Raw genomic sequence first — 26,179 nt, 5'->3', positions numbered from 1 at the left:
AGATGATGATCTTTATTTTTAAAATCAATAACAGCAGCTCTACGCACCTTAGTATCTTGTAGTGATCCTCCCAGTCTTTGGTTTCCAATAACATAATCAATAAGGTTTGTTGTCTTACCATCACATGAATACCATGTTAACTTATGAGCCATTTTATGACCAAACACCGTATTGGTTATAACTAGATTGTTATACCTACAAAATTGCAAAAGTCTGTATCCATTACTGTTTTCTTTTCTTACACCAAATTTACCTAAGCTGGGATACCATCTATCCTTATTTCTACCAACCTGGGCGTTAAAATCTCCCAGCAATAACATCATATTTCTACCTGGGACCTTGTCTATTTGCTCCTGTAACTGTAAATAAAATTCATCTGAGTCACTAGTATCTCCATCAGTCGGTTCTACAGGGGCGTATACTACTATAACTGATACCTTGAACTTACTAGTCATAAAATGAGCAATTAGTATTCTATTATTAATACCTTCCTAGCCTAAACAAGACTTACCAGCTTCCTTATTCATCATGAGCCCTACTCCCTGTCTATGTAACCCATCCTTCCTGCCTGAGTAAACAAATTCTATATCACCTATTTTCATGCTTCCTACCCCTGGGATATGAGTTTCTGAAACTCCTAATAGATCTAGTTCGAATCGTCTGAATTCGTCAGTCAAAATGTCGATACGATAGTCATTTTTTAATGTCGTAACATTCCAAGTTCCAATTTTCATGTTCTTTAAATCATTGAAATTTTTTTCGCCTCAGGAAAAGCAATGATCCCGGATACAAGTGCAGGACGGGGATCACATATCTTCTCAATTCTACACCGAAGTGCTTAAGCCGGCTTATAACCAGACAGCAAGAAGTCCCTGGGACCTCCAAGAATGGACGCTATGTGAAATCCTGGGCCCATCTTTGTCACAACATGGTTTTCAGCGCTTGGCGATGCTCTTCTATCAACAAGAGTCGAAATCCTCCACAGACAATCTCAAGCCTATTACCTCCGACTCATTATATATTCATGCCTACAAATATTATGCTACTACGGGGAGGCAACCCGTAATAGATAAATTAGCTAGGAAGAGGTTTTTCAGCCCAAATACGCCCATCAAAACATACTATTCCCAGAAGAATTATCCATTAGTCAGAATCCCGTGCGAATGCTTTGTCGTTTACTAGGCTGTAATTTCATAGAGGGGCGCCACTCCTTAATTGGGAATAGAGTTGACTACAAGGTATCCAGTTTGGTTCGTACCCTGAAAGGATTGGAACAGCCCTTTGCAGAGGCCGCTGCCCCTAGAACTGGATCTTACGCCCTGCCGCAGTTGTCTTCCAATAGAGGATCCTCCCGTTACGGTGTTCTGCATCAACATGCAATTTAATCCATTACTGGGAGAAGGTTTGCAACTCATGGAACTTATGGATAAAACAGTGGGCCCTTTTGAGTGTACATTTGAGGGGCCTTCGTCCTCCTCCGCCTGTATTTATGACCCCGGGCAAGGGTGCCCCAGAGTCGATTATGGACCCCCAGGGACAAGGGTCCCCCTTGGTCCATGCCTCCTATGGAGGTACCCTACTTATCTGAAGAGCGTTCCCCTATCGCCACCTGGTGACATGCTGAGTGGCCTGGGGGAGGCCAGATAAACAGATCACTTTTGTTTTGCAAAGTCAATAACTCAGTGACATATTTAACCTACTACTTATAAATATACATAACTCACTGACTAGGCCTATATAAGTTATATACAGAAATATATAACTCAGTAACACATTTAACCTACTACTTATAAATATGTGTAACTCACAGACTCGGCCTATATATTTTATATACAGAAATATATAACTGAGTGACATATTTAGCCTACTACTTATAAATATGTGTAACTGACTGACTAGGCATATAATTTATATACACATATCTATAACTATTTTAAAGATTTAGCATAAGCCAATAAATATATGTAAATAAAAGAATAGGACTATATAATTTATATACATAAATATATAACTCAGTGACAAATTTATCCAACTACTTATAAATATGTGTAACTCACTGACTAGGCCTATCTAAGTTATATACAGAAATATATAACTGAGTGACATATTTATATATATATATATATATATATATATATATATATATATATATATATATATATATATATATATATATATATATATATATATATATATATATATATATATATATATATATATATATATATATATATATATATATATATATATATATATATATATATATATATATATATATATATATATATATATATATATATATATCTCTTTTTTTATTATCTGGCTTGATCAAGAACATTCCAAGTTCTGCAGGTGTTTTTGGTCCACACTACTCGAAAATATTCTTCCGGCCGATCAAGCAAAAAGTTTTTTGTTTTAATTTTGGGCCCATATGCACACAAAATCAATTTTTTAATGTTTTGGAAACAATATTTTAGCCAATTTTTTTGGAGAGGGCTTAGTGCTCCAAGCTAATTTTGTTAGTTTATTTACTTATTTCCCGTTCTTCGTAGAAGTTTGAAGCCCACATGGCCGTTACCCAAAATTGTAGCCGTCTCTATATGAACATAGTGTTATTTTGTTGCTTCTTAAAATTAGAATAGAAATAAAATATACTGTGTTATAAAATACTATTATTACTTTATCACAATTTTAATCCAGCAGAGACTGGCATATTGATAAGCATTCCTTCTCTGTCCAACCCTGTTTATAGGTTCTACTTCAGTCATCTCGCAAAATCTTTCAAAGCAGTTTATGCTTATATTATTTTGGTAAGTTAGCTATTTAACATTAATTTTTTAACTACAAATTATAATTAGGTAATCAATAAATTCACCACCTTTATGGAGAGAAATAATTCCTCAATACGTTTGTATATTTTAAGTTGCTTATACAAAAATAAGTGGGATTCTAAGATGCAGTCTTTGTCTTTGTGCCTACTTAGACACAAAGACCAAACCACCCAGCAATAACCTAAGATCAACCACCCAAACCTCCCACGTGCTTAGACACCACTCCAGGTCACCCAAAGTGTTCTTTTTTTGCTACACATGATGAATGAGTTCAAACCACTTTGCCCATTAAGAGTATCGTTGTGTGCATAATAAATGCTCAAAATAAGCGCAAATTTAGCAGAAGTTAAAAGGCAATTGACATAGTATATTTTTATATAAATTTTCAAAGTTGGCTTATACCAAAATCGGAGAGATCTTTCTTAGATGATTTGAAATTAAGTTTAATCATTTACCGTTGAAATGGCAAGGAAATAGCAGACTTTTGTGTTCATTGCTAGTTTGGCGGTGGTTTAACCTACACCACTTAACTCTTGCTGCTTTGGTCTTACTACAAATTGTACTGTGATAAAAATATAAGTTGAATACATGGACATAGGCAGCATCTTGTCTAAGTCAGGGCAGCTGATTCTGTGATGGGGGGGGGGGAGCTGTAAATGCTTCCCAAATGTCTTTGGAAACTCGTCATTCTATATGTTGCTAAAATTCGGCCTTTAGTATTTTCCTTGTTCTACTTTTCCCGCAATACTGTAATATAATAAACTCACTATCCTACTTCCAATTTTCAGAAAACCTTAACACCATAAAAGTGATTTACACAAATTACACTACAGTTGGATAAAAGCTTCTTCTTCTAATAATTCAATTCAAAAGTTTAAAGTTGAGCAAGTTGAAATGAAGCTGCAACCACTGCCAGGTGGAACATCAAGATTAGTGGGACAGCTTACTTTTGGTGTTGATCAGTCAATTTATAATTTGAAATTATTACGCTTTAGTTTTTTCACTTAACCTTGCCGAAATTGATTTGTAGTTTCATATACTGACCATATTCTTTCTTAAATTTATAGCCGAAAAACAAGTTTTAATGTTTCTGGTCACTTTTCCCTTTCTTTTGTCAGGTGGCCGAACGTAAGCCGGAGACGGCCAAACCAGTAACGGGGTGGCACAGGCTCGTCACTTTTGACCACTTGCATCGAGAGGCTTCCAGTTGGAAAAGTTGTGGAGTGTTTCTAATTGTCTCTTTCAAATATGGTATTGAATAAGCTACCTTTGCTTTGGCATATTCAGCAACTGCTTATCCCTTGAATAAAATTTTTTTTTTTTTAGAATCGCCCCGAGAACTAAAAAAGTTTAAACCTCCCGATCGTGGGCCACTGTCCTATCTATATATCGGACCAAAAATCAATACTGACTATCGAAACGTAAATATCGATATAGCAAACGATATTTGGAACTTTCTGTTTATTTTCAGCTTTTTCAATCATCTATCAGTGAACATCCAACAAAAAATTCCAAGGTACGAAAATTTCTCTTTAATATCTAGTTTAACTTTGAATTTCTGGGGGGTGGGGGGCTGTCCGGCCCTGCCCCCCCCCCCGTTCGTACGCCCATGGGTGAATATAAACTAATTATATTTTGTTGATTCAGTACCAAATCAGCATTAAAAGGGCATAAACCTGGGATTGACTCTGGTTTTTCTTTTCAGGCACTATCTTTGACAGTATTTGCCACGATATTTCTTTTTATTTTTAGTTTTTATTGGTTTTTATTTTGAAGGATCCCTCTTGGTATCATGTGCAAAATTTGGAGCATATGTGGTTGGTACAGATATTGACTATTTAACAATCCATGGGAAGTCGAAGCCCACTAGAGCAAAACAGGTAATTTTGTTTTCCTTTTAACTATTAGTACTTTGCTGGCTCGTACCTAAGGGGTTTCTTTGGGTTTTCTCCCTTGAATTTTATTATTATTCCTATTGTTTTTTTTGTTTTTTTTTGTAGACCACTCAAACACACACACATATATATATATATATATATATATATATATATATATATATATATATATATATATATATATATATATATATATATATATATATATATATATATATATATATATATATATATATATATATATATATATATATATATATATATATATATATATATATATATATATCTCTAAGATAATTTCTTAACCCACATTGGCCTGACATCACATAAATAAAGAAAAACGAGCAAAAATGGTTTTTTTTTAGGCCAAATGAAGATACTGAAAAAACAAAACGAATATTTAGAGAGGACAAACGCCTCTCTTCTTCAGCGCGAAACGAAACGATGTATCAATAAAAGCCAAAAATTAAAATAATTAAAACTAACTACCTAAAAACCATAAAAGCGAGTTATTCGACAATATCCGCGATTTGCACAAAATCCAAAAAAATATGAACTGCCATCAACAGATACTAGCGAACAACTGACAAAGAGAAGGAACCAATTCAGTCACTCGAAAAACAAAACGAACCAGCAATTAAATAAGTTGGAGAACTATGTAATTTGATTTCGGATTTTAATTAATGCATTTCTTGCAGACACCCCTTGAGACCTAAGGGGTTTCTCACTTGTTTGATTAGATGACTTAGAAGATGGCTCAAGTTTTTTTGAAGGGATTGGTGAACTAGCGGCCTCTCTTTTAAGAAAAGCAAAATACTAGTCGTTTATCTATAAATAACTAGAATCTGTTCAAAGTTAGGACATGATGATGGTATATGTAAATTTCAACAGATTCTCTGTAGTGCTGGACTAGACCTTTGTCATGCGAAATAAGGCTAGCTTGATTAAACAAAATAGTATGGTCTGGTTTTTCAAAAATGTGCTCTGCAAGGGCAGAGTCAAAATTTTCTGGTTTTTTCCGCTTTTTAAGTGTATTATTAATTGAAATAGAGTGCTGAGTTAATCTATCCGTTAGCCGCTGATCAGTTCTTCCGATATACCAAAGACCACACGAACAAGGAATTCTGTAGACACCGGAGTTTTCACCTATCGGGATAGGGTCTTTATCTTGATAGATTTGGGACCTTATATTACCTTATATTATTTAACCTTAATGGCAGTTCATATTTTTTTTGGTTTTTTTGCAAATCGCGGATATTGGCGAATAACTCGCTTTTATGGTTGTTAGGTAGTTGATTTTAATTCTTCTAATTTTTGGCTTTTATTGATACATCGTTTCGTTTGGCGCTGAAGAAGAGAGCCGTCTGTCCTCTAGAAATATTCGCTTTGTTTTTTTCAGTATCGTCATTTGGCCAATAAAAACCCCATTTTTGCTCGTTTTTCTTTATTTATGTATATATATATATATATATATATATAAAATAAGTTTCAGGTTTAGTGTTCAAGTTTCAAGTTAGTTCACTTTTATGTCTTTTTCGTAAACTTTATTCGAACTTTAAAAGAGTTTATGTTCTTCAGAACAAAGTGATACGACTTATTGATGGATACTTGGAAAAGGTAATGACGCTGAGGTGTGTCTTAACAAATCTTCTCGTATCAGTGTTGGAGTTTGAGGTATTTCATGGTTTTTACAGAGACAATAGATCACTTCATAGTAACAGTACCGGCAATGCTGATAGTCTAGTCACTGAGTACAGAATTGGAACTAGGGCAGGTTTTTTTGGACAGATTTCTTGGTCATAAGGTTTGGAATTCTCTTCCAGAGAGCATTCTGGTGGCGGAGCACCTTGGTTTACTTAAGAGTAAAATCAAAAACTTTCTTTTGGGTCTTGGTTTGCTTTTCTTTTGGGTCATAATTTGGTTGTTTTATTTCCTTTTTTTTGTCTTGATTGTTCGTTAAGATTTTTTTTTTGTTAAGCGTTTCTTACATATGTAGTCGTCCAATATCAAGTGCTTTCATGGCTTTCTCTGGGTAGCCACTTGAATTGATGTTATGTGTACTATAATTTTGTATTTAAATGAACTAACTAAGAATTGAAGTGAACTGGTTATTGCAGAACAGTAGCAAAGTGACTCCCTTCTTAGTTAGAGAATATGAAATCCAGCCACTCAATGGTAACGGAGTGAACTGTAAAGGAGGTAAAAGAGACAAAAATAATCTCAAAATACAAAATCGTAAATTTGCTGAATTAGTTTGCGCTTTTGTGTGTTTATCGTTTATAGTTATCCGTTAGAAATGGTTAAGAAAGGCTCTCCTTCGGATTTGGAGGGTGTGTGGTGGAAGGACTCTGATGGAACGGAGGGAACTGAATACGAGATAAAAGTTAATTTGTTTCTAGTATTCTATTTTACTTCTGACAAGAAATAAATATCAAGACTATGAAATTTTTAATTTACTAATTTTAGTAGTTATCGCGCGAACTGTGGTCACGAGCAGGACCTTCACGAGTGGGTGGTGGGGGTACGTCCCCCCCCCCAATGTTTTTGGTAACTCGGTAAACAAAAAGTCGGTAAAATCGTAGAAAGCGCCATAATTTTTCCGACGCTGCTAAAGTTCTTTGTTCAGTTCAATAAAGACCACGAAAATACTGACATGTCATCTACAGAAATTTTTAATTTGGTCGGTAAAAACAGCAGTTTTACCGACTCCTGCCATGATTTTACGGATGGTGCCACAATTTTCTATTGAGTTAAATAGACAACATTAAAATAGTGACATGATGTGTACCGAAAACTAAGTCTCGGTTGGTAAGTGCAGCGGTTTTACCGACTTGTGCAGTGATTTTACATATTGTATTCGAAACGGACATTGTGCTAATTATTGACGAAAACAGTCGGTAAAAATGACCAGCCTGTTGGTAAAATCTCTAGCTCCCCCTCCCCCCCCCCAACAGTTTGGCTGGTAACGATACTGGTCACGAGAGTTTGCTTCTAAATTGGATGAAATTAGGTAATCTGTTTCTTTTTACTTTTTAAATGTTTAAATAGAAACGAGAAGTGCACAAAATGAACTAAATAGATTGGATCCAAACTAACAATTTCTGATTTAAAATCGATATTTGGACCCAAATTTTCTATACTTTTGGATAAAAGTAAAAGAAACTAAACTAAAACAAAGAGTGTTTAAATAAAACTCTCCGTCGAAAATGGTAAAAATAAGTGAAAGCCATAAATATATTTATTTTTAAAAAAATTTGGTAAAAGTGATTAGTGTTGTGATTCTATTATTGATGCTATGACAAATGAAACACACTGTGTTTGAAATACATTCCGTTTTCAATAAAGCACAGATGACATTCTAGGCTTTGAAGGGTTTGAGGGAGCGGTAGCCCTGCTTTTATTTGTGGCAGTTTCTGTCCATTTCTTTTTTTTTAATTTAGGTTTCATTTGTTTATTCATTGTAATTTCTGTTCATTTTAAGCTTGACATGTTATTTGAATTTCTTTTTGCTCATTTATGTTTCAATATCAATCTTTATTTTGCTTTAGAAAACTTATTTTTGGAAAAGATTTTTGAATTAATTCCTTTGTTGAATTAAAGGTAATTTCTGTTCATATCTTTGTTTTATTTTATTTTATTTTTTTTTTTATTTGATCTTGCCTCTCTTGGGTAACGGAAAATATCGAATACGTGATGAATTTCAAAAATATGTATATCTGAATTTGCGAATCTAGTTCGCGCATTTGTTTGGCTCTTAACAAAGACAATCAAAGCATTTTGGACAGAGGGCAGATTTGATCTAAAACAAAAGTCAACTTAAGAAATAGAAATAATTCTGTTATTGGCACGGGTGTCCCGAGCTTTCTTTCATTGGGGGGGGGGGCGAGCTTTGTAGATTTTACTGAATTGCTTCCTGATTTCTGCGGAATTTTCTGTAGACATTGAGGAATTTTAAAAAATTTCTGCTCAAATTTTTCCCTAAATTTTGAGAGAAAAATGGAAATAGATCGTAGCTTTAAAAAAGGAATATGGAAACAAAGCGTATTTAAACAAAACTTAGCTTTTAAAAAAGGAAACAAAGGCAATCTCCGTTTCTGAACAAGCCTGACACTGCGGTAAAGGTGGCATTGCTGCTCTCTCCTATCTCTCCATGGTAAGTTGCTGGAGATAAGGCCTTTTATCAGTTTCCCATCCTCTTTGTAACTCCATAGTTCACCTGTCCCAAATCTGTTCCTCACTATCCTGTGTGTATCCTCGTGATTGGGTCTCGCTTATGATTGTATTAATTTAAGAACAAGCGTTTTTCAAAAAAAAAATCGAAGAAAAGTAGAGGATGATATTAAAGCTAAAACGAGCTGAAATAAGTCATATAATGAGTCAAACTTAAAAAGAACAAAAGTTTCAATGAGCTAATAAATAAAGCCTTAAACGTACAGAAATTAAAATTATCAAGTTAAACTTTAAAAAAACATATTTTTTTTTAGGACTTTGGGTCTTAAACTCCAATCATCCTCCTTCCTTGTCTTGGTAATGTTTTTTTTTGTCACAAGGTCAGTTCAAGTTTTTCACCGCACACTAATGATTTTTATAGATTCAAAGAGAAGCTGATGAGAGAATATCTGCAAATATGTCGCAGTATGGTATGAATAGTCAACTTATAGATGCTTTTGTGGCTGATGCCTCTAGGTCGGTTTGGAGAGATGGAGTTCGGTTTAATGCTATAGTTACTGACCGTAAGTGGTTTATGCCTTTCAACAGTACCGTGAACGTAACAGTACCTTTTTTGTGGAAAAAAAGTAGTTAGGGTTGATATCGCTCGGTAATATAGTTTTCAGGGAAGGGTGTATTGGACGCTTTTTTTCCGGAAGTGAATTACTAGGTTCCTAAAAGATTTTTGCTCTTGCGTTCTTCAAGCCCAGGTCCATGGATGTTTTCTGGTTGTCTAAATCATATCTGATATTGTCTGAATCTTTTAACTGAAATTGCGAAACTAATTAGACTGGAACAGTATCATTCTCTATAGACCCTATAGAGTCTATTCTATATACACTCTATTCTCTATAGACTATTCTCTAAAGACTCATTCTCTATAGACTATTTCGTTTTGTCATAAGTATTGACTAGCAGAAGTACCTTGATCTTTACTTTTTGATTTCTCAAAGGAAAAATGTCACAAATATATTTTATTTTCTGAAAAGCGCAAACGAAACTCAAGCTGTTATAGGGATTTAAGGAGAGGGGTGACACCGCACTTTTTTTTTAAAGTCTATGTATGTTCTAAGGTTGATATTATTGTTCATTGTACTTTCATTTCGTTTTAAGTCTTGTTTCTTCTTTCATAGAAGTTTAGCTTATTTAGAGTTTGAAGTGTTATGCAAGCTAAGCTAATTTATGCTCGTTTTAAGTTTTGATGTTGCTTTTTCTTTTTGTGGGAAAACTTTGTTTTCCTGTTTAACTAGTTTTTAATCAACATCAACTTTTAAGTTATACACCGTGTTTTACTTTGTCTATTTTGCAATATTAGCCTCAAGTATAGTTCGGAAATAATGTCATACCTAAATCCTCCGACTATATCCGATACTTTTAAGAAAATGAACTATTATCCTTTGAAAAGACTGCTATTATTGCGTTTTCAACCACAGGGTCCATGGAGGCTTTCTGTATGTCCGAATTATGTCTGATTTAATCCATGGCAAATATTTAATCATGGTAAAATATCCGAATCATGAGAGTGCTTCTTGACACAGTCCATTTTTAGCTTATGAAAAAAGAGCAGTCACTACTTAAAATCAATCTGTAACTTCACCGATTCTAAAGAATAAATCAAGTATTTTATTCGAATTAAATTTGATGCAAGATCTAAGCTGTGACCCGTCCTCACTTACTTTTAGCTACCCTCCATTGTTGTTACCCTACACTGTTGTTACCCTCCACTTTGTCTTTCCAGCAAAAAAAGAGAGAAGCAAGTTAATAAGAAAGAGGTAACAAAAATTATTTTAAGCAAAAAAAAAAACGGAGATTGTATTTGTTTTGCATAAAGGATCTTGAAAAAAAGAAGAGAAATAAAAAGTAAGACATGGTTGTTCAAATTAATGTTTAAAACTAGTTTTGGGAAGTCATTTGCAGGTTTTATTCGGTCGCAAAATTTTCAAAGGATACCAAACAATACAAATTGAACCACCTTTCAAGCTATATCAGCTTAAAATCTAAATCAAGCTAAAGCAAGCAGAGCAGTCGCTCAAGCTAAAAGTCATTAAAAGTGAATTATTTAGAAAGAGGTAAAGACACGTAACTAGCATAAAAAAAAAAATAAAATTCGAAGCGAAAGAAGAAACCCTGTGATCGGGTCTTAGCCAACAGACTGTAAAACACCGATTATAAACGAAAAAGAAGCGGTATTGCGCTGCCTATGATTTCGAGCTTGCCTAACAGTACAAGTTAAATAGTCTTGAAAGCTATATCAGCTTAAAATCAAAATGAAGCGAAAGCAAGCAGAGCTGTCGTTCACGCTAAAAGTCATTAAAAGTGAATTATTTAGAAAGAGGTAAAGACACGTAACTAACATTAAAAGTGAAAATTCAAAGGGAAAGAAGAAACCCTGTGATCGGGTCATAGCCAACAGACTGTAAAACACCGATTATAAACGAAAAAGGAAGCGCAATTGCGCTGCCTATGATTTCGAGGTTTGCCAAACAATACAAGTCAAGTAGTCTTGAAAGCTATATCAGCTTAAAATCTAGATTAAGCTAAAGCAATCAGAGCAGTCGCTCAAGCTAAAAATCATTAAAAGTGAATTACTTAGAAAGAGGTAAAGATACGTAACTAACACAAAAAAGTGAAGGGTAAGAAGAACCCTGCGATCGGGTCATATCCAATAGATTGTAATATTTATATACAACACTATTCTAGACTGTTTTAGGACTCTTTAACAAGAAATGACTTGGGAAGTTTAGTTTCTCTTAAATAAGTAGTGAAATGCATTGAAATTCTATGCAGTTGGATTGTTTCCTTCATAGAGACAGTTGTTGGGACATTTCAGCGTGAATTAGTCCTATGTCATAAATCGAGACTTGTATGTCTCTGAGGTCCAGACTTTTATGCCTGAAAGTAATGTCGAGGTGACGTAGATAATTTCGGAGACCACGCAGGCTTTCCATGACGATAAGTAAGAGTTAAAAAGGGATAAAAATCCTTTTAATAGACAGTGTTTCACAGACAGTGATAGAAATTCACAAAAAATACCAGATATTTCAGTCACATATGCAGTGACCGTCATCAGTTATTTTAGGACCGTCATTTTACTACTGATGACGGTCACTGCATATGTGACCGAAATATCTGGTATTTTTCGTGAATTTCTATCATTGTTTGTGAAACACTGTCTATTAAAAGGATTTTTATCCCTATTTGAACTTTTATTTATAGTAATGTCAAGGTGGTTGATTTGCCTGGAAATTCACCAGGCCTAAATCCTGTTGAAGACCTAAATAGCTTATTCCCAGAAAGCTAGGCTTCGTAGGCTAAGCAACTCTTTAGTGCTCGAAAACTAATATTTTTTTTTTAATAAAGTAAATTATATTAGTAAAAATAAGTGCAAAAAAAAATTAATTCCAGCTAAACAAGTGCAGAGCTCAATGTGTTCAAACAGTTCGTGGTAACGAGTTGTAAGTAAGGAACGATGCGGCCCAATAGTAACCGAAACTCTTAAGAAACAGAGTCTTGATAACAATAACTACATTGAAAGAATCAAATTTTGATGCTTATTCAAACTATGTAAATTTCATCAAAATTAAATGGTACCCGTCAAAAGTTGTGAGACTGAGAAAATTTGCCCAATTTTTCAAAAAAGGATGAAACATCCCCAAAACATCACGTTATCTAAATGAAAATCATACCATCAAATTCAGCATACAAGAGAACCCTTGTACAGAGGTTTTAAGCTCTTACGTACAAAAATGTGGAATTTTGCATTTTCGCCTGAAGAAAGATCACGGATGCGTGTCTATTTGTATTTTTTTTTTATTATTTTTTTTTTCTCCAGCGGTGATCGTATCGAACCGGTGTTCGTAGAAGATCGGAAGAGGCCTCATTTGATCGTAAATCAAAAGTTCTAGTGCCCTTTTTAAGTGACCAAAAATATTAGACGGCAGCTAACCCCGGCAGCTACCACGCTCATTTTTCTTCAAACTCACCAAATCAAAACTTTGAGATAGCCATGGTTTTGAACATAGTCGAAAAACCTAATAACTGTGTCTGTGAGGATGACGTAACCCCTCAGAGTCCCAGGGGGAAGGGCTGCAATTTATGAACTTTACCAATTGATTTACATATAGTTATTGAGAAGTATACAGACGTTTTCAGGTATATTTTTCTAGTGGAGGGGCGGGGGGTACGTTGTAGGTTTTAATCATGGAAGAATTTTGCATGGGGAAGGGATTTTTCCAAGGAGGGGGAACCGGATTTCCCAGCATTATTTAAAAAACGATCAGAAATTAAATAAAAAAAAAAAATACAATTTTTTTCAACTGAAAGTAAGGAGCAACATTAAAAATTAAAACGAAAAGAAATTATTACGTAAATGAGGGAGTTCACCCCCTCCTCAACACCTCGCTCTTTACGCTATAGTTTTTTTTAGTACTTTTCATAGAGCTTTTAATTCTAATTAAACGGCCTTTGTGATTCTCTTACAGAATTGGGACAACATTCGAAATTTAGCGTAAAGAGCGAGGTATTGAGGAGTGGACAACCCCCTCATATACGTATAATTTCTGTTCGTTTTAAATTTTAATTTTGCTCCTTAATTTCAGTTGAAAAAAATGTTTTTTTTTTGTATTATAACTTAATAAATGCTTTACTGGAGAGAAATATTAAGCAACAAAAAAAAAAGACAAATCAAGATAATAAGTACTAAAAACAAAAAAAAAGAACAAGAAATAGCAAAGACCACCCCAGCGTGAATATTTATCAAAACAAAAACAAACCTATATCTATCATTTACAATTCTCCACGCCAAACAATGATCTTCCGAACACATTTTTTCATTCACATTTAGTATAAATAGAATGATTGATTGAAAACTCGTAATAAATTCTGAAGAATCGTTTAGCTCAAAAGGATTGTGCGACAAAAGAAGAAAAGATAAAAAAGTGTTAAACAAGTGTGGTTCCACGGGTACACTACACTTTTGGAGTCAGCGTCAAATCGTGCTGAAAAGGTCATTCTTTTTTAAAGGAGGGTGTTCTTCACGCTAAATGCCTAAAATAATTTTGCTTCCATAAATTGCTGTTAAGTGCAAAATTTCATTCTAATAATTATGCAACCGCTGAAGATCACCATTTACTGAGGGGGCATATCCAAACTTAACCAGCTATGCCACTGAACACATCTGGTTTTCAGAAAAGCGATAGTTTTTCAGAATTCTACGAATACAGGGAAATATCAGGAGCCAGTTTGTTTGAAATATTTCTTCAAAAATCTGTTGCATAAACCGTGAAGCAGTAATGTTTGTTCGACCAAGCAGTAAACCGAGGCTGGTCCATCTACAGACCGGAACACAGACCGGACCGGTCCGTCTACAGTGCCTTTCCAAAAACTAACAAACAAGTATATGTCCAATCAGAGAGTCACACCTACTCCCGCCATTTACCCGTGCAGCCATTTAAACATTTGCCTTTCAATTACTTGGACTATCTGTGTTGGCTTTTCTCTTTCTACAATTACCTATGTCTTGAGACCTACTGCAAAATACTTGATTTTCAATTCAAAATCAACGGAACCAGTCAAGCAAGGCCTTATGCAGGGTTTTGTTCGGGAGAGGATGGTATTTTTTTTCTGTGGGGAGGAGCACAAAAAAAATTAAAAACGCATCATTAATGTGTTGTATGCATTTTTATTACTTTTTTACGAGTCGGACAACATTTTGGAGTGGGGGGGGGGGCTCAAACCCCTTAGCAGATGGTCCGTATATGGACCTTCTACGGACGAATATGTCTACGGAACAACTATATTTTTTCCAGCCATTTGCATTTTAATGATTAAAAGCTCTCTAAAAAAATGGTTAAATGACTCTAGAATAGAATTTTATTTCCCCCACTTTCTCCTATTCATTCAAACAGCATACTAGATAGTTATTTTAATATCATGCTCTTTTGACATTGTTCTGCATTTCAGTGTATTTTCAGAAGGACTAATTGCACATTTTATACCCAAAATATAATCTAAATTGATTTGATACATTAATTCTAGCTCCATATGGAATTAGAGAAGGCAGCTCAAAAGTTGGAAGCAAGAAGAGATATAAAGTACCCGCTGAGTGTCTTGACAAGCATCATCCATCCAAAGTACAATATTCATTAGAAAATGTGCTGATTGATTTATTGAAATTCGCAGGAAGACATTTGGAGCTCCATGGACGGCTTGTATTTTGGCTTCCAGTTTACAGGTAAGAAAAAAAAAATGTAATAGGGACATAAATTTGCAAAATCCAACTAGAGGGGCCAAAGCGTCTGTTACAAAGCTTTTATAGGCTTGTATTTTGTATTCTAGTTTACATGTAAGAAATATCAAATTAACGGGCCCAAAAAATTGTGAAAATCAAGCCAGGTATGCCAAAGTATTTGTTACAGTCAAAAATTCTTTTAGGTTTGTATTTTGGGTTCTAGGTACAAGCAAACATTTGTGCAAAAATCCAGTTTGTAAAAGTTCAAGGACTAAAGCATTTGTTAGAAAATTCTTTTAGGCTTGTATTTTGGATTCCAGTTTACAGGTAAGAAAAAGAATCAAATGTAACTGAAAAAAAATGGCGAAAATCTTGCGAAAGGTCACGCCCTGAGACTCTTTAATTCAGTTATGTTAAGCAAAATAAAAACAGGGGAGGAATCGAAATTCCTTAAACTAGAGTAGTTGAACCCGTTTCAACCATAGAATTTGAGAAGCATCTTAAATTAGGGGAGGTTTAATGGTACTATGCATTGATCACAAATTATTGTAATTATCCAAACGGTTTTTCCATCTCCCAAAAAATGTTGTTGTTTTAAGTTAGGTTCGCTTTCGCTAAACATGCATTTTGTGTCTAATTAAGTCAAATTTCACCTTTTGACTGCACACAAACAAAAGAAGCGAATCAAAAACGGACACGTTGGGCAGACTGGTACGCAAGTGAACTTATAGGCTTCTGCTATCTCTTGAAAAATAATTACTTTCCCACTTAATATGCCCTAGATGATTTAGTGCTGCTAAAGGGTTAATTTGGGTTTGTCCTTACCATTTCATCACTATCATCAGTAGTACCATCTACCATCTGTGCCATTACCATCAGTAATATTAAAATAATTATAATAAATCTTGGGCTTTAGGCAAACATATGAAAAGAATAAATTTCTTTTAAAAGATAAAAATATTATCCGTGTTGTATTCTTAAAATCTGTCGTTAGTCATAGGAAGTAGTTTTGAAAATTGTGTAAGCACTGATGATCGTGTGGAAAGCAGGGATTAACAGGAATTAATCCGCAAGGTGACGCTGAACTTGAATATTTTCCTTTCGTATATAATGTTAATATAATTTGTTGGTTTTGACGAGTTTTTCCCTTGCCTTCTCCCTAAAAATAATTGGCTACAAGCTTGCCACTAAGTTTCCAAATATTTTATTCTCAAGAGGGAACATTTACCTGTATTTGTCTCAAGACACGAGCTCTTCAGCTCTCTCCAGCGCAATGATCTGGCAGACGGTTGTTTGTGATTCTGCTCGGTCTTAGGTCATAGTTCGTGTAGAAACAAGATACGCTCAACTTAGTATTCAACAGAATGGCGCCATGGTAACGTGCTTCTCTTTGATGTAAGGTGGACAGTGTCCTTAGACATCCACCGTCTCTGCTTTCGCTTCGCTTTTCCTAGAGTTTCGTCTGCTATCTCGTGGAGCGTATTTGTAACTTCTTCTAGTCCCCATCAACTGTTGTAATAGATTTCACGTCTTCCATGGAATGCTTAGGAGGCTTATCTTCTAAGAAACTGAAGGGGTTCTACTATTGTATGTTCTTTGAAATTCGGGAATAATAAGTAATCATGTCCTACGTTTGAATACAGTTTTGTCTTTCGAATTGTGTTTACAACGTTTCCTCGTATTTCCTTGTTTTTTTACCCCCTTGATCTTTTGCTTACTTTCAGGGCAGACTATAGTGATGATATTTTACCTCGACATCCATGCTTGAAGCTCATTGCTAATTGTGAACAGCCTTTGGCTAGTCATACCAGTAGACGTCTTATTGTATTGGAAAAAATGGCCGAACCTAAGGTAATCTACGGTTAATGAGGTACTGGTAATAAATATGCATTAAAAAAGACACCTGCAAGGACAAATAAAGTTGACGAAAATAAATTGAATAAAAATTGAAAAAGACTAAAAAAATTTAAATAAAAAAACTGTGAAATTAAATTACAATAGAAAAACGCAATGCCAGATTTTAGAAAAAACAAGATTAAGGATGACCTCTAAACCTAGACCAATATTAATTAAGTGATAGAGTATACTAATTTAAAATGAACTTGGGGTTATGAGTTAATCTTATGTTGAAATTAAGTGAAATTCGATGTTATTCCCTGAGCGCAATTATTTCCTGGAGCACAGTTATGTATATTAGTACTAAAAACTCCTTAATTTTAACAAGCATAATTGACCTTTTATCTTTCAAAATTCATGACAGCAACTAAAAGTCTAACAAATACAGAAAGAAAATATAAAAGTTTAAATTTTGTTTTATTTTAAAGAATATCAGAATGTAAATTCTTGGCCACGCGCCAACAAAAACAGGTCCTGGGGAAAAACCAGGAAAATGGTCTGGACCAGAATTAAAGGTAAATGGATTATTTCCCCATATGAAGACATTAAATATGGAACCAACAAAAAAATTTGATTCGTGGTAAAACTCCCATTTGGATCTAATTATATTCACTCCTCCTCCTCTGAAAATCAAATAGTTTTTAAAAGTTTTCCGTGATATGGCAAAATTTAAATGATCCCGGAAAAAGTCTGGAAAAATTGTCCAACAGATTTGATTAGAAGTAGAAGGGAATGAAATATATGCCCATATGAAGACTTGTAATACTCTTGCAGAAGCGAAATTTGACTATTGTCAAAGCTTCCAACCGAAGCTCTTTTTCCGATTCTCCTAAATTCTCCTAAAAAAGATTACATTCTTCTAAGAAAATTCTCTCTACTTAATAAATGCGACCCTGCTAGATTATTTTGATGCAGTTGCTTATTTGGCTATTTATCGAATTTTTCTTCCGCTTTCTTTACCAAGCTTTATAAACAGGTTGGAAATATCGGATGCCCTTGTCGGAAACAGATCTGCCACTCCTTCGGGTTTTTCACCTAATTCGGGAAATTTTCATCCTGCAATTCTCATCCTGCTGCCTGGCAATTTACATCAGTTGATCATCTTGCTGATCGCCTGGCATATTCGCCATCTGGTAATTTTCCGATTCACTAATGGTTTCCTTATAACCATGTTACTTGAAGATACAATTAATCATATTCTTTTTTTTTTTTAGGGGATATAATTTTATTTCAGACGGCTGAACTGAAAGAAAAGAGGGCCGTAAATTCTTCTCTTTAAGCTGTGTCCAACCACTCATCCTTTTCAACGTTGGATCTTCGGAAAGTATATAATAAAACTAATCTATTTTTAACCCACTGTACAAAAACATGTGAATGGATGGAGTGGCACACACAATAAAAGAAAGGAGAACAAATCTAACAAATCTAATCAACAACATCACTGATAAAAAAAAAAATCAGATGAGACTGCGATTTGGCTTCAACCAAGAACTAGTATCTTGACTGACCTTTGCTTGCATAATGTCAAGCGAGGACAAAATTGTTGTTGCACCGCAACGACCCATAAGGTGCCTGTTTTGCACAGCAAGTGGCAAATATAATAAACACTTACAATACCTAAAATAATTAACTTACATTTATTTAATATCATACTCATTAAAAAGCAGATACAGCCCAGTTAATGAATAGAGTCACAGATCGCAAAAACTACAGTGCAGTTCAGTGAGATCGCGCCTATTAAAACGACTACGGCAAGACCACCCTCATGAAGCATATTAAGTAAACGTATTATTTTTGTTAATATTATTATGTTGTTATATTGTTAATTGGAAATTTTGTTTAAGCCCTGGGGTTTTGCGCAAGTGAATTTAGTATATTATTAATTTGAAAAACTTTTTCCACGAAGTTTTTCAAAGAAAAATAAAAAGCCACATTGAACCAAAATTGAGTAGAAATAAAGTCAAATAATTTTAAGAGTGTAAAAGCTATCAAAAAACAACATTAATAAATAAATGAAGTCCAAAACGAAAAGAAATTACAATAAATAGCCGAGTCAAACTCAAAACATGCAGAAAATAAGATGAGTGGGGCTGACACCCTCCATGCCCTCTGAAGACCAGAATATATATTGCACTATACTGTAAATGCATTTTAAATGTTTTCGCGTTTTGAACTTTAATAAATCCAAAATTATTAAGACTTTAAAGAATTAATATCAATATATGTATATTAAACTATCAATCTACATTGTTTGTTGTTTTGTTCAATAATCTTGGTTATGATTGTTGTTTTTAGACCTTGTTGGTTTAATTTTACGTGACGGTCCAGTTGTAGATTTTTTAATTGTTCGGGTGGGACAAAAACTTCTTTATCTTCCAACGTATTATCATTTATAACACTTATTAATGTTTGTTTTTGGGTCTTTTCCCATTTGATAGTCTAGGCTGTTGATTTTCACCTATTGTGGATTTAATCTGTTTGGGCTGTTTTCATGGTCTTATCACGATTGATAGTTCAGGTGGTTTCAAAGAATCGTCATTTGTATTATCATCGATATCATTTTCAATTTTTGACACGTTTTGATTCTTGCTGTCGCGTATCTTATAACCCACTTTTTCGTTCTTTTTCATTTTTACTTTTTCATTACTCCAAACAATTTGCCAATGCCCTTTGGTTTAACTTCCCTTATTGGTTTAGTCTTACATGATAGTCCACATATTAGATTTGTTAACTATTCAGGTCGAGGAACAAAAACGCCTTTGTCTCCCAATGAATTATCATTAATAATGTTTATAAATTTTTGTTTTTCCGATCTACCTCTAGATAATTTTTTCATGCTAATATATCTTTTCATACTGACGTCTTTTTAAAGATATTTGATTATTGACACCAATTTCTAACACCTGATGTCTGATTTCTAACACCGATTGTCTACTAAGCTTCAAACTTTTGTGTTTTTTTTTTAGGTTTTTGAATTGTTGTAATTCTTTGTTAAAATATATACAAATATTCTTGAAATTACCAGTTTTTTCCTCTTTAAGCAATTCAATGTAAACTTCTTCATGTATGAAAATCTTCAATTTTTCCATAAAGTATGATAAGTATGACAACGTCATTGCAATGCTGATTTATACAAAAATGACGTCACTGGCCTTTTTTTTCAATAATTAAGGCTTTTAACGATTTTTTTCAAACTTCTGATCCATCTAGGCCGTTTTTTAGGCCAGAATATCCCAGGAAACAAATTTTGCCGAAAAAAAATGGAGCCGTTTTCGAAAAAAATACATACATAAATAAATATACAATTATTGCTCACTTATAATTATATATATATATATATATATATAATTATATATATATATATATATATATATATATATATATATATATATATATATATATATATATATATATATATATATATATATATATATATATATATATATATATATATATTTGAAAAAAACTACGTTTTCTAAAGAGTTAAAGAGGCTGAGTTACAAGGTCGAACCTTAAAACGTACAGGGATTAGGAGGCACAGTTGGGGGGCTACCACCCCCAAACCCCCGCTTTCGCAGCCTTTAAATATAAAAAAAAATTTCTTTAAACTGAAAGTAAGGAGCGACATTAAAACTTAAAAAGAACAGAAATTATTCCGTATATGAAAGAGGCTGTGCCCTCCTCAACGCCTCGCTCTTTACGCTAAAGTTTGACTTTCTCACAACTCTTTTTTTAAACAATAAAAACTTTAGCGTAAAGAGCGAGGCGTTGAGGAGGGCACAGCCTCTTTCATATACGGAATAATTTCTGTTCTTTTTAAGTTTTAATGTCGCTCCTTACTTTCAGTTTAAAGAAATTTTTTTTTATATTTAAAGGCTGCGAAAGCGGGGGGTTTGGGGGTGGTAGCCCCCAACTGTGCCTCCTAATCCCTGTACGTTTTAAGGTTCGACCTTGTAACTCAGCCTCTTTAACTCTTTAGAAAACGTAGTTTTTTTCAAATAATTTCTGCACGTTTTTGTACAGTTTATTACTTATTATTGCTTGACTAACTGTTAGCTGATCGTGTCAGGAGTTAAAGTTGGGGGGCTTCCGCCCCCCAAACCCCCCGCTCTTGAACATTCTTGTGTTAAGGCTTTTAATTCCTGAATACTCAAATCACGTCGTACAGGGTGCCTCCTAATCCCTGTACGTTTTAAGGTTCGAACTTGTGACTCAGCCTCTTTAACAGCCCCCCAACTGTGCCTCCTAATCCCTGTACGTTTTAAGGGTCGACCTTGTAACTCAGCCTCTTTAACTCTTTAGAAAACGTAATTTTTTTCAAATAATTTAAAAAAGAAACTGAGTTTCTTTTCAAAGTATATAAAAAAGTTGCTCTGATGGTGAATCGAACCCGAGTTTTCCGCCTGAAAGTCTGAAGTCTCAGCCGCTGGACTATACAAACACAATAGTAATTGTTGTTTAGCAAATAGAAGGTATTTTCGACGCAAGCAAATTCCCTAAAATCTTGATATGTGGTTTTTGGAAAACAGGGAAGGAGTGATCAGATTGAGCTGAAATTTCGACGATAAGCTCCCAGGCCCCAGGAAAGCTTATCCTCTAAATTTCAGCCCGATCAGACAACGTTAAAGGGGGGGTTGTGGAGGGACATCTTAACATGGGCTAATATAGGAAAACGAGGTTTTTCGTAAATGTAAATTCGGGGGATAATTTTTTCGGTCTGAAAATATCAAAAGGCCCTAACCGGTCGAATTCTGCTTCGAATGAGTCCTCATTCAACCGGATCCGTTGCCAACTGTGGCCTGTAGGCGTGGCTAAAAAAAAAAAAAGAAATGAATTATAATTGGCTATATGTGGTTTTTTTAAAACAGGGTAGCAGTGATCTGATTTAGCTGAAATTTTGATTATAAGATAACGGGAAATATAAAATCTTAACATCTAAATTTAATCCCAATCGTAAAAAGATAAATTGGGGCTGTGGTGGGAGGGTCCAAACTTCCGGCCCAGTTTAAACCATGAAGATAAAGTCGGAGGATGATGAAATTTTGCAAGTTTCTTAGTTTGAGCTTGGGCTACAAAATGCAATTACCGCCGTCTCTCTGTGACCTCTAGGACCTGAAATCGCTTAACATTGTGGTGGGTCGCCTCTTTATAGAGGCACAAGTGTGCCTCCTTGATATGTATACATATATATATCATTATATTTACAAGTACTACTAGACAACTCACTTTAGCACCAAGCGGCTAGAGACCTGCTGTTTGCGACTCCATCCTAATCAATTCAAAGCTTGACTCTTTACCTCCTTCCGTAGAGTTCTAATTTCCTTTAAATGTTTCCTTTGAGCTCTTTCTATCCCATGTCTTTTCGTTTGGCCCAAGCGGGATGGCCAAAACCACATTCGTTGGAAGTCTGTCATCGTTCATCGGTAAAGATTGACCTATTCGTCTTAACCATTTCTTCATTACAACTCTAGAAAGTGAGGTTTTTCCAAAAACAGCATATTAATATGATAGAATTATTTATTTTTTCAGGGTCCAGAAGACGAAAAAGTTTTTGTCCACGAGAGTCATTCATCTTTTGCTAAGAAATATTTTCAGGGATTGGATTCTCCTGTCCCAACTCCAAGCATGAAAAGGGGCAAACGAGGTCAAGGATTGGCCAATCATGTTGAGAACGACGCTATAGTTCATATATCCAAAGACTTGGAGAGTTTTAATATAAAAGACGACACTCATAGCCAATAAACTTTTATTTCTTTACTTACTTTCTTTGATCTAAAGTTATGTCGTTTTTAGAGTTTTTGCTATCGTTTGGGTCTTGCCTGTATATATTTCGTGATTACTAATCTCGTCAGTGATTTTTGCCATTTTTTACATTTATTTACACCTCTTTGACGGAAACGACTATATTTTTCTTTTTGCTGCTAAAGAAATAAGCGTGTAAAAAGGCGAACCTCTATAAAAAAGGGTTTGTACGTGCATTAACCAAAACTTTCTTTTATGCTTATTTATTAGCGTGAAGATTGGTTTATAACTCAGAAGGAGGTGAATACATCCAGAATTGTTAGCGGTCTTGATAAAAAAAGTTACTAAATTGAATTTCTTAAAATTATTTAGGGATTTGGCTCTTTATCATTTTGCGTGTGTATCTTCATGTATACAAGTGCTGATTTTTAGCTCTCCAAGGGCTTTTATACAGCTTTCCAAGGGCTTTTTACAGCTTTACAAGGGCTTTGTGCAGTTTTAAAAGGGTATTTACAGCTTTACAAGGGCTTTACAAAAGCTATTGTGATGCATTAGTGGACTAGATTGTCACTCAACGCCATTGAATATAGATTGCGTCGAGTTGATGGATGAAAGTTTTTTTTTTTTTTTTTTTTTTTTTTTTTTTTTTTATTGAAATACTTAATTGATCATTGACATCAAAGCATACTGGTTTGATAATTGGGTAATGACCCTCAGCAGTAAGTCTAGATTGATGTTTATTCCGCATTTAGTAATTCTGAAATAAATATCGAATCTGAATCTGAAAAAAAGATCGTGAATGCTTTTATTAGAATCCGGGTCTCAATAAAAGCTGTAAATATACTTTGATCCAATCTGAACTTTTTTAAAGCAAGCAGGATGTTCTTGCTTTCTTTTTTTTTGCTCTCCTTTTGTTTCCAATTTTTTAGGTCTATGTTCCCTGTGAAATATTTTAGTACTTATAGGGAATTTTTTTTTACTTCAATCAAAGGGTTTATTATTTCCACAGAAGACGAAGTTAATGTTATCAAATAAGACTCAGCTTTATTCATCTGACAGATTAGACTTTAAAAATTTAAATTCTTGTCTTAGATTGAGAAATACATTAAAAAGGTATGAGAAATGTGCAAAAATGTGAGAATGTTTCTATTTTTTAAGCAAGTTTAAATCGCTGTCTAAGAAAAATTCTAAATAATAACGTAACTCTGGCTCAACGAATGGATGGATCTGGGGAATTTTAAAATCTTGTATGGTTCTCTATGTTTTGACCTATTCTTGCATTCCATCCTCTCTCTAATGCCCGCTGGGTGTAGGGCAATGCTAGGAGGAATCCTACTAGAGAAACTAGCATACGTTGATAATATTGACCAGCTAGCTACAACCTCCAAGAACTCCAAAAACAGGCAGACAGTATCTCTCAAGCAATGAAGTCGATTCATATGCAGATTAATGCAAACGAAACTAAAGTCGGACTTACATCATGCCAGCACCAGGACATCACCAACCCCGACCTGTATAATAATTGATGGTGAGCAGTGGAAACAGTTGACCAATTTCTTTATCTTTGCAGTCTATTCACAGTTGATAATTACCACACTTCCGACAATAATCGCCACCTAGCCCTTGTCAGTTGTAGTTTCAGAAGACGTTGAAATTTATAGAGGGCCAGTCACCTCTTGAACTATCTGAAAACTCACCTTTTTAACAGCCTGGTCATGCACCCTTCTTGTATTCGAAATGAGATGCCTACACCGGATAGTGGAGACTGAATACAATGACCCTGTCACAAATGAAGAAGTCCGTAGAAGACTAAGATAAGATAAGATAAGGGTTTATTCCAAAAACAACACAACGCAAAAAACAAATGACCTTCCATAAGCTAACGCTTGTTCGGAAGTATTTACCCTCTTAAAATTAACACTTATAATAACATAATAAAGAGAAAGAAGAGAAAAAACGAGAAAAAGAGGAAAGAAAGAAAAAAAGAAGAAAAAATGAAAATCCTACACTCACTCGGCTCCTGGTCGCAATAACCAAAAATAAATACTTCACATACTCCAAAACTTCCCGCCGCCATCCAATAAATAATAAATAAACAAAATAAAAAAAAAAAAAAATATATAGGAAAAACGGGTTCCGGGCAAACCTGAGAGTGACTCAACTATACCACCCTTTAAACAAATTCATACAAATTCATACCTATGGAGACAAAGGGTTTTAAGGTCCCGACGGAACTCACATAGGTTCACTGAACTTTTTAAAGAAACAGGCAAATTATTCCAGACAACTGGCCCCACATGACGTATTGAAAATAGCGATCTAGTACTAGTAACTTGAGGTGTCCGTATATCTCTAGCATGACGAGTAGGATAATTGTGTATATCATCACCAGAAATAAATAAATTTAAAAAACACTTGGGAACCAAATTAGAAAAATACTTAAACATAAATAACCCATGGTAAAATTTCCCAAGACCTGACACAGGGATAATATTTAACTGTACATATTGGGATCTCACCGAAGTTCTCCGATTATCTCCGGACAACACTCGCAGTGCCATATTTTGTATCACAAGTAACTGCTGCAAATGCACTGAAAATGTGCTAGACCATATACTCACGCAATATATTAAATACGGGTGAACTAACGAAAAATAAATCAATCTCAAAATAGAATCATGGAAAATATTTTTTAACTTTCTCATCATTCCAACATTTCTTGCAATCTTACTACTAATAAAAGAAACATGACTTTTAAAACTAAGGCATTCATCCACAATAACACCAAGGTATCGTATAGTATTTGTACGCTTAATTACATAATTCTCCATTTGCAATCCAGAACTCCATCCAGAACTGCACCTGACCAAACAGCATATCGAGCTCTGGTCCATGAAATTTTGAAAGGATCAGCCCAAAAACGTCCCAGGAAGATGGATGGGACTAAATTCAACATATATGATTGTAAACGAAGTTACAAGACAGTAATTACACTGGTTTGGGCACGTCACGAGAATAGACCCTATTTGACTACCTAAGATCTTGCTCGAAGGGATTGTCGAAGGGCATCAACCACGGGGAAGACCTTGTAAGAGGTAGATTGGCAACATATTACCCAGCTATCCAGAACTGCACCTGACCAAACAGCATATCGAGCTCTGGTCCATGAAATTTTGAAAGGATCAGCCCAAAAACGTCCCAGGAAGATGGATGGGACTTAAACCAATAAAAAAATCAAATGTATTTTTAAATGCACACAATCACTCAATAAATGGATTATGAATTAACTGTAAAGGAGTCGCTATCATAAACACATAATATCACCAAACCTGCCAAAGGGTGCTCATGCAAAAGCATTTGGCAGTCTTGCCTTTGTA

The 26,179-nt window shown here is 34.5% G+C and overlaps 1 protein-coding gene across 5 annotated transcripts in view; it reads left to right on the top strand.

Moving 5' to 3' along the window:
- LOC148952485 (tRNA (guanine(10)-N(2))-methyltransferase TRMT11) overlaps positions 1-22,817 on the top strand; it is a 59,883-nt gene extending 37,066 nt beyond the window's left edge. For 4 of the 5 annotated variants that reach the window (XM_089088977.1, XM_089088976.1, XM_089088979.1 and 1 more), the window contains 5 exons: positions 4,608-4,711; positions 9,318-9,459; positions 14,972-15,167; positions 16,889-17,015; positions 22,590-22,817. In XM_089088977.1, coding sequence (XP_088945103.1) covers positions 4,608-4,711; positions 9,318-9,459; positions 14,972-15,167; positions 16,889-17,015; positions 22,590-22,802 — 782 coding nt within the window. In that variant the 3' untranslated portion in view covers positions 22,803-22,817. The remainder of the gene's footprint in view (positions 1-4,607; positions 4,712-9,317; positions 9,460-14,971; positions 15,168-16,888; positions 17,016-22,589) is intronic. The other variant, XM_089088978.1, reaches the window with a different exon arrangement.
- The last annotated feature ends 3,362 nt before the right edge of the window (positions 22,818-26,179 follow it).

The sequence above is a fragment of the Artemia sp. Qi Xiang Cuo genome, chromosome 5 (assembly GCF_049724085.1).
Source record: "Artemia sp. Qi Xiang Cuo chromosome 5, ASM4972408v1, whole genome shotgun sequence".
NCBI classification, from domain to species: domain Eukaryota; kingdom Metazoa; phylum Arthropoda; class Branchiopoda; order Anostraca; family Artemiidae; genus Artemia; species Artemia sp. Qi Xiang Cuo.
Note: the sequence above shows the minus strand (reverse complement) of the source record. Positions and strands in the feature narration are given on the sequence as shown.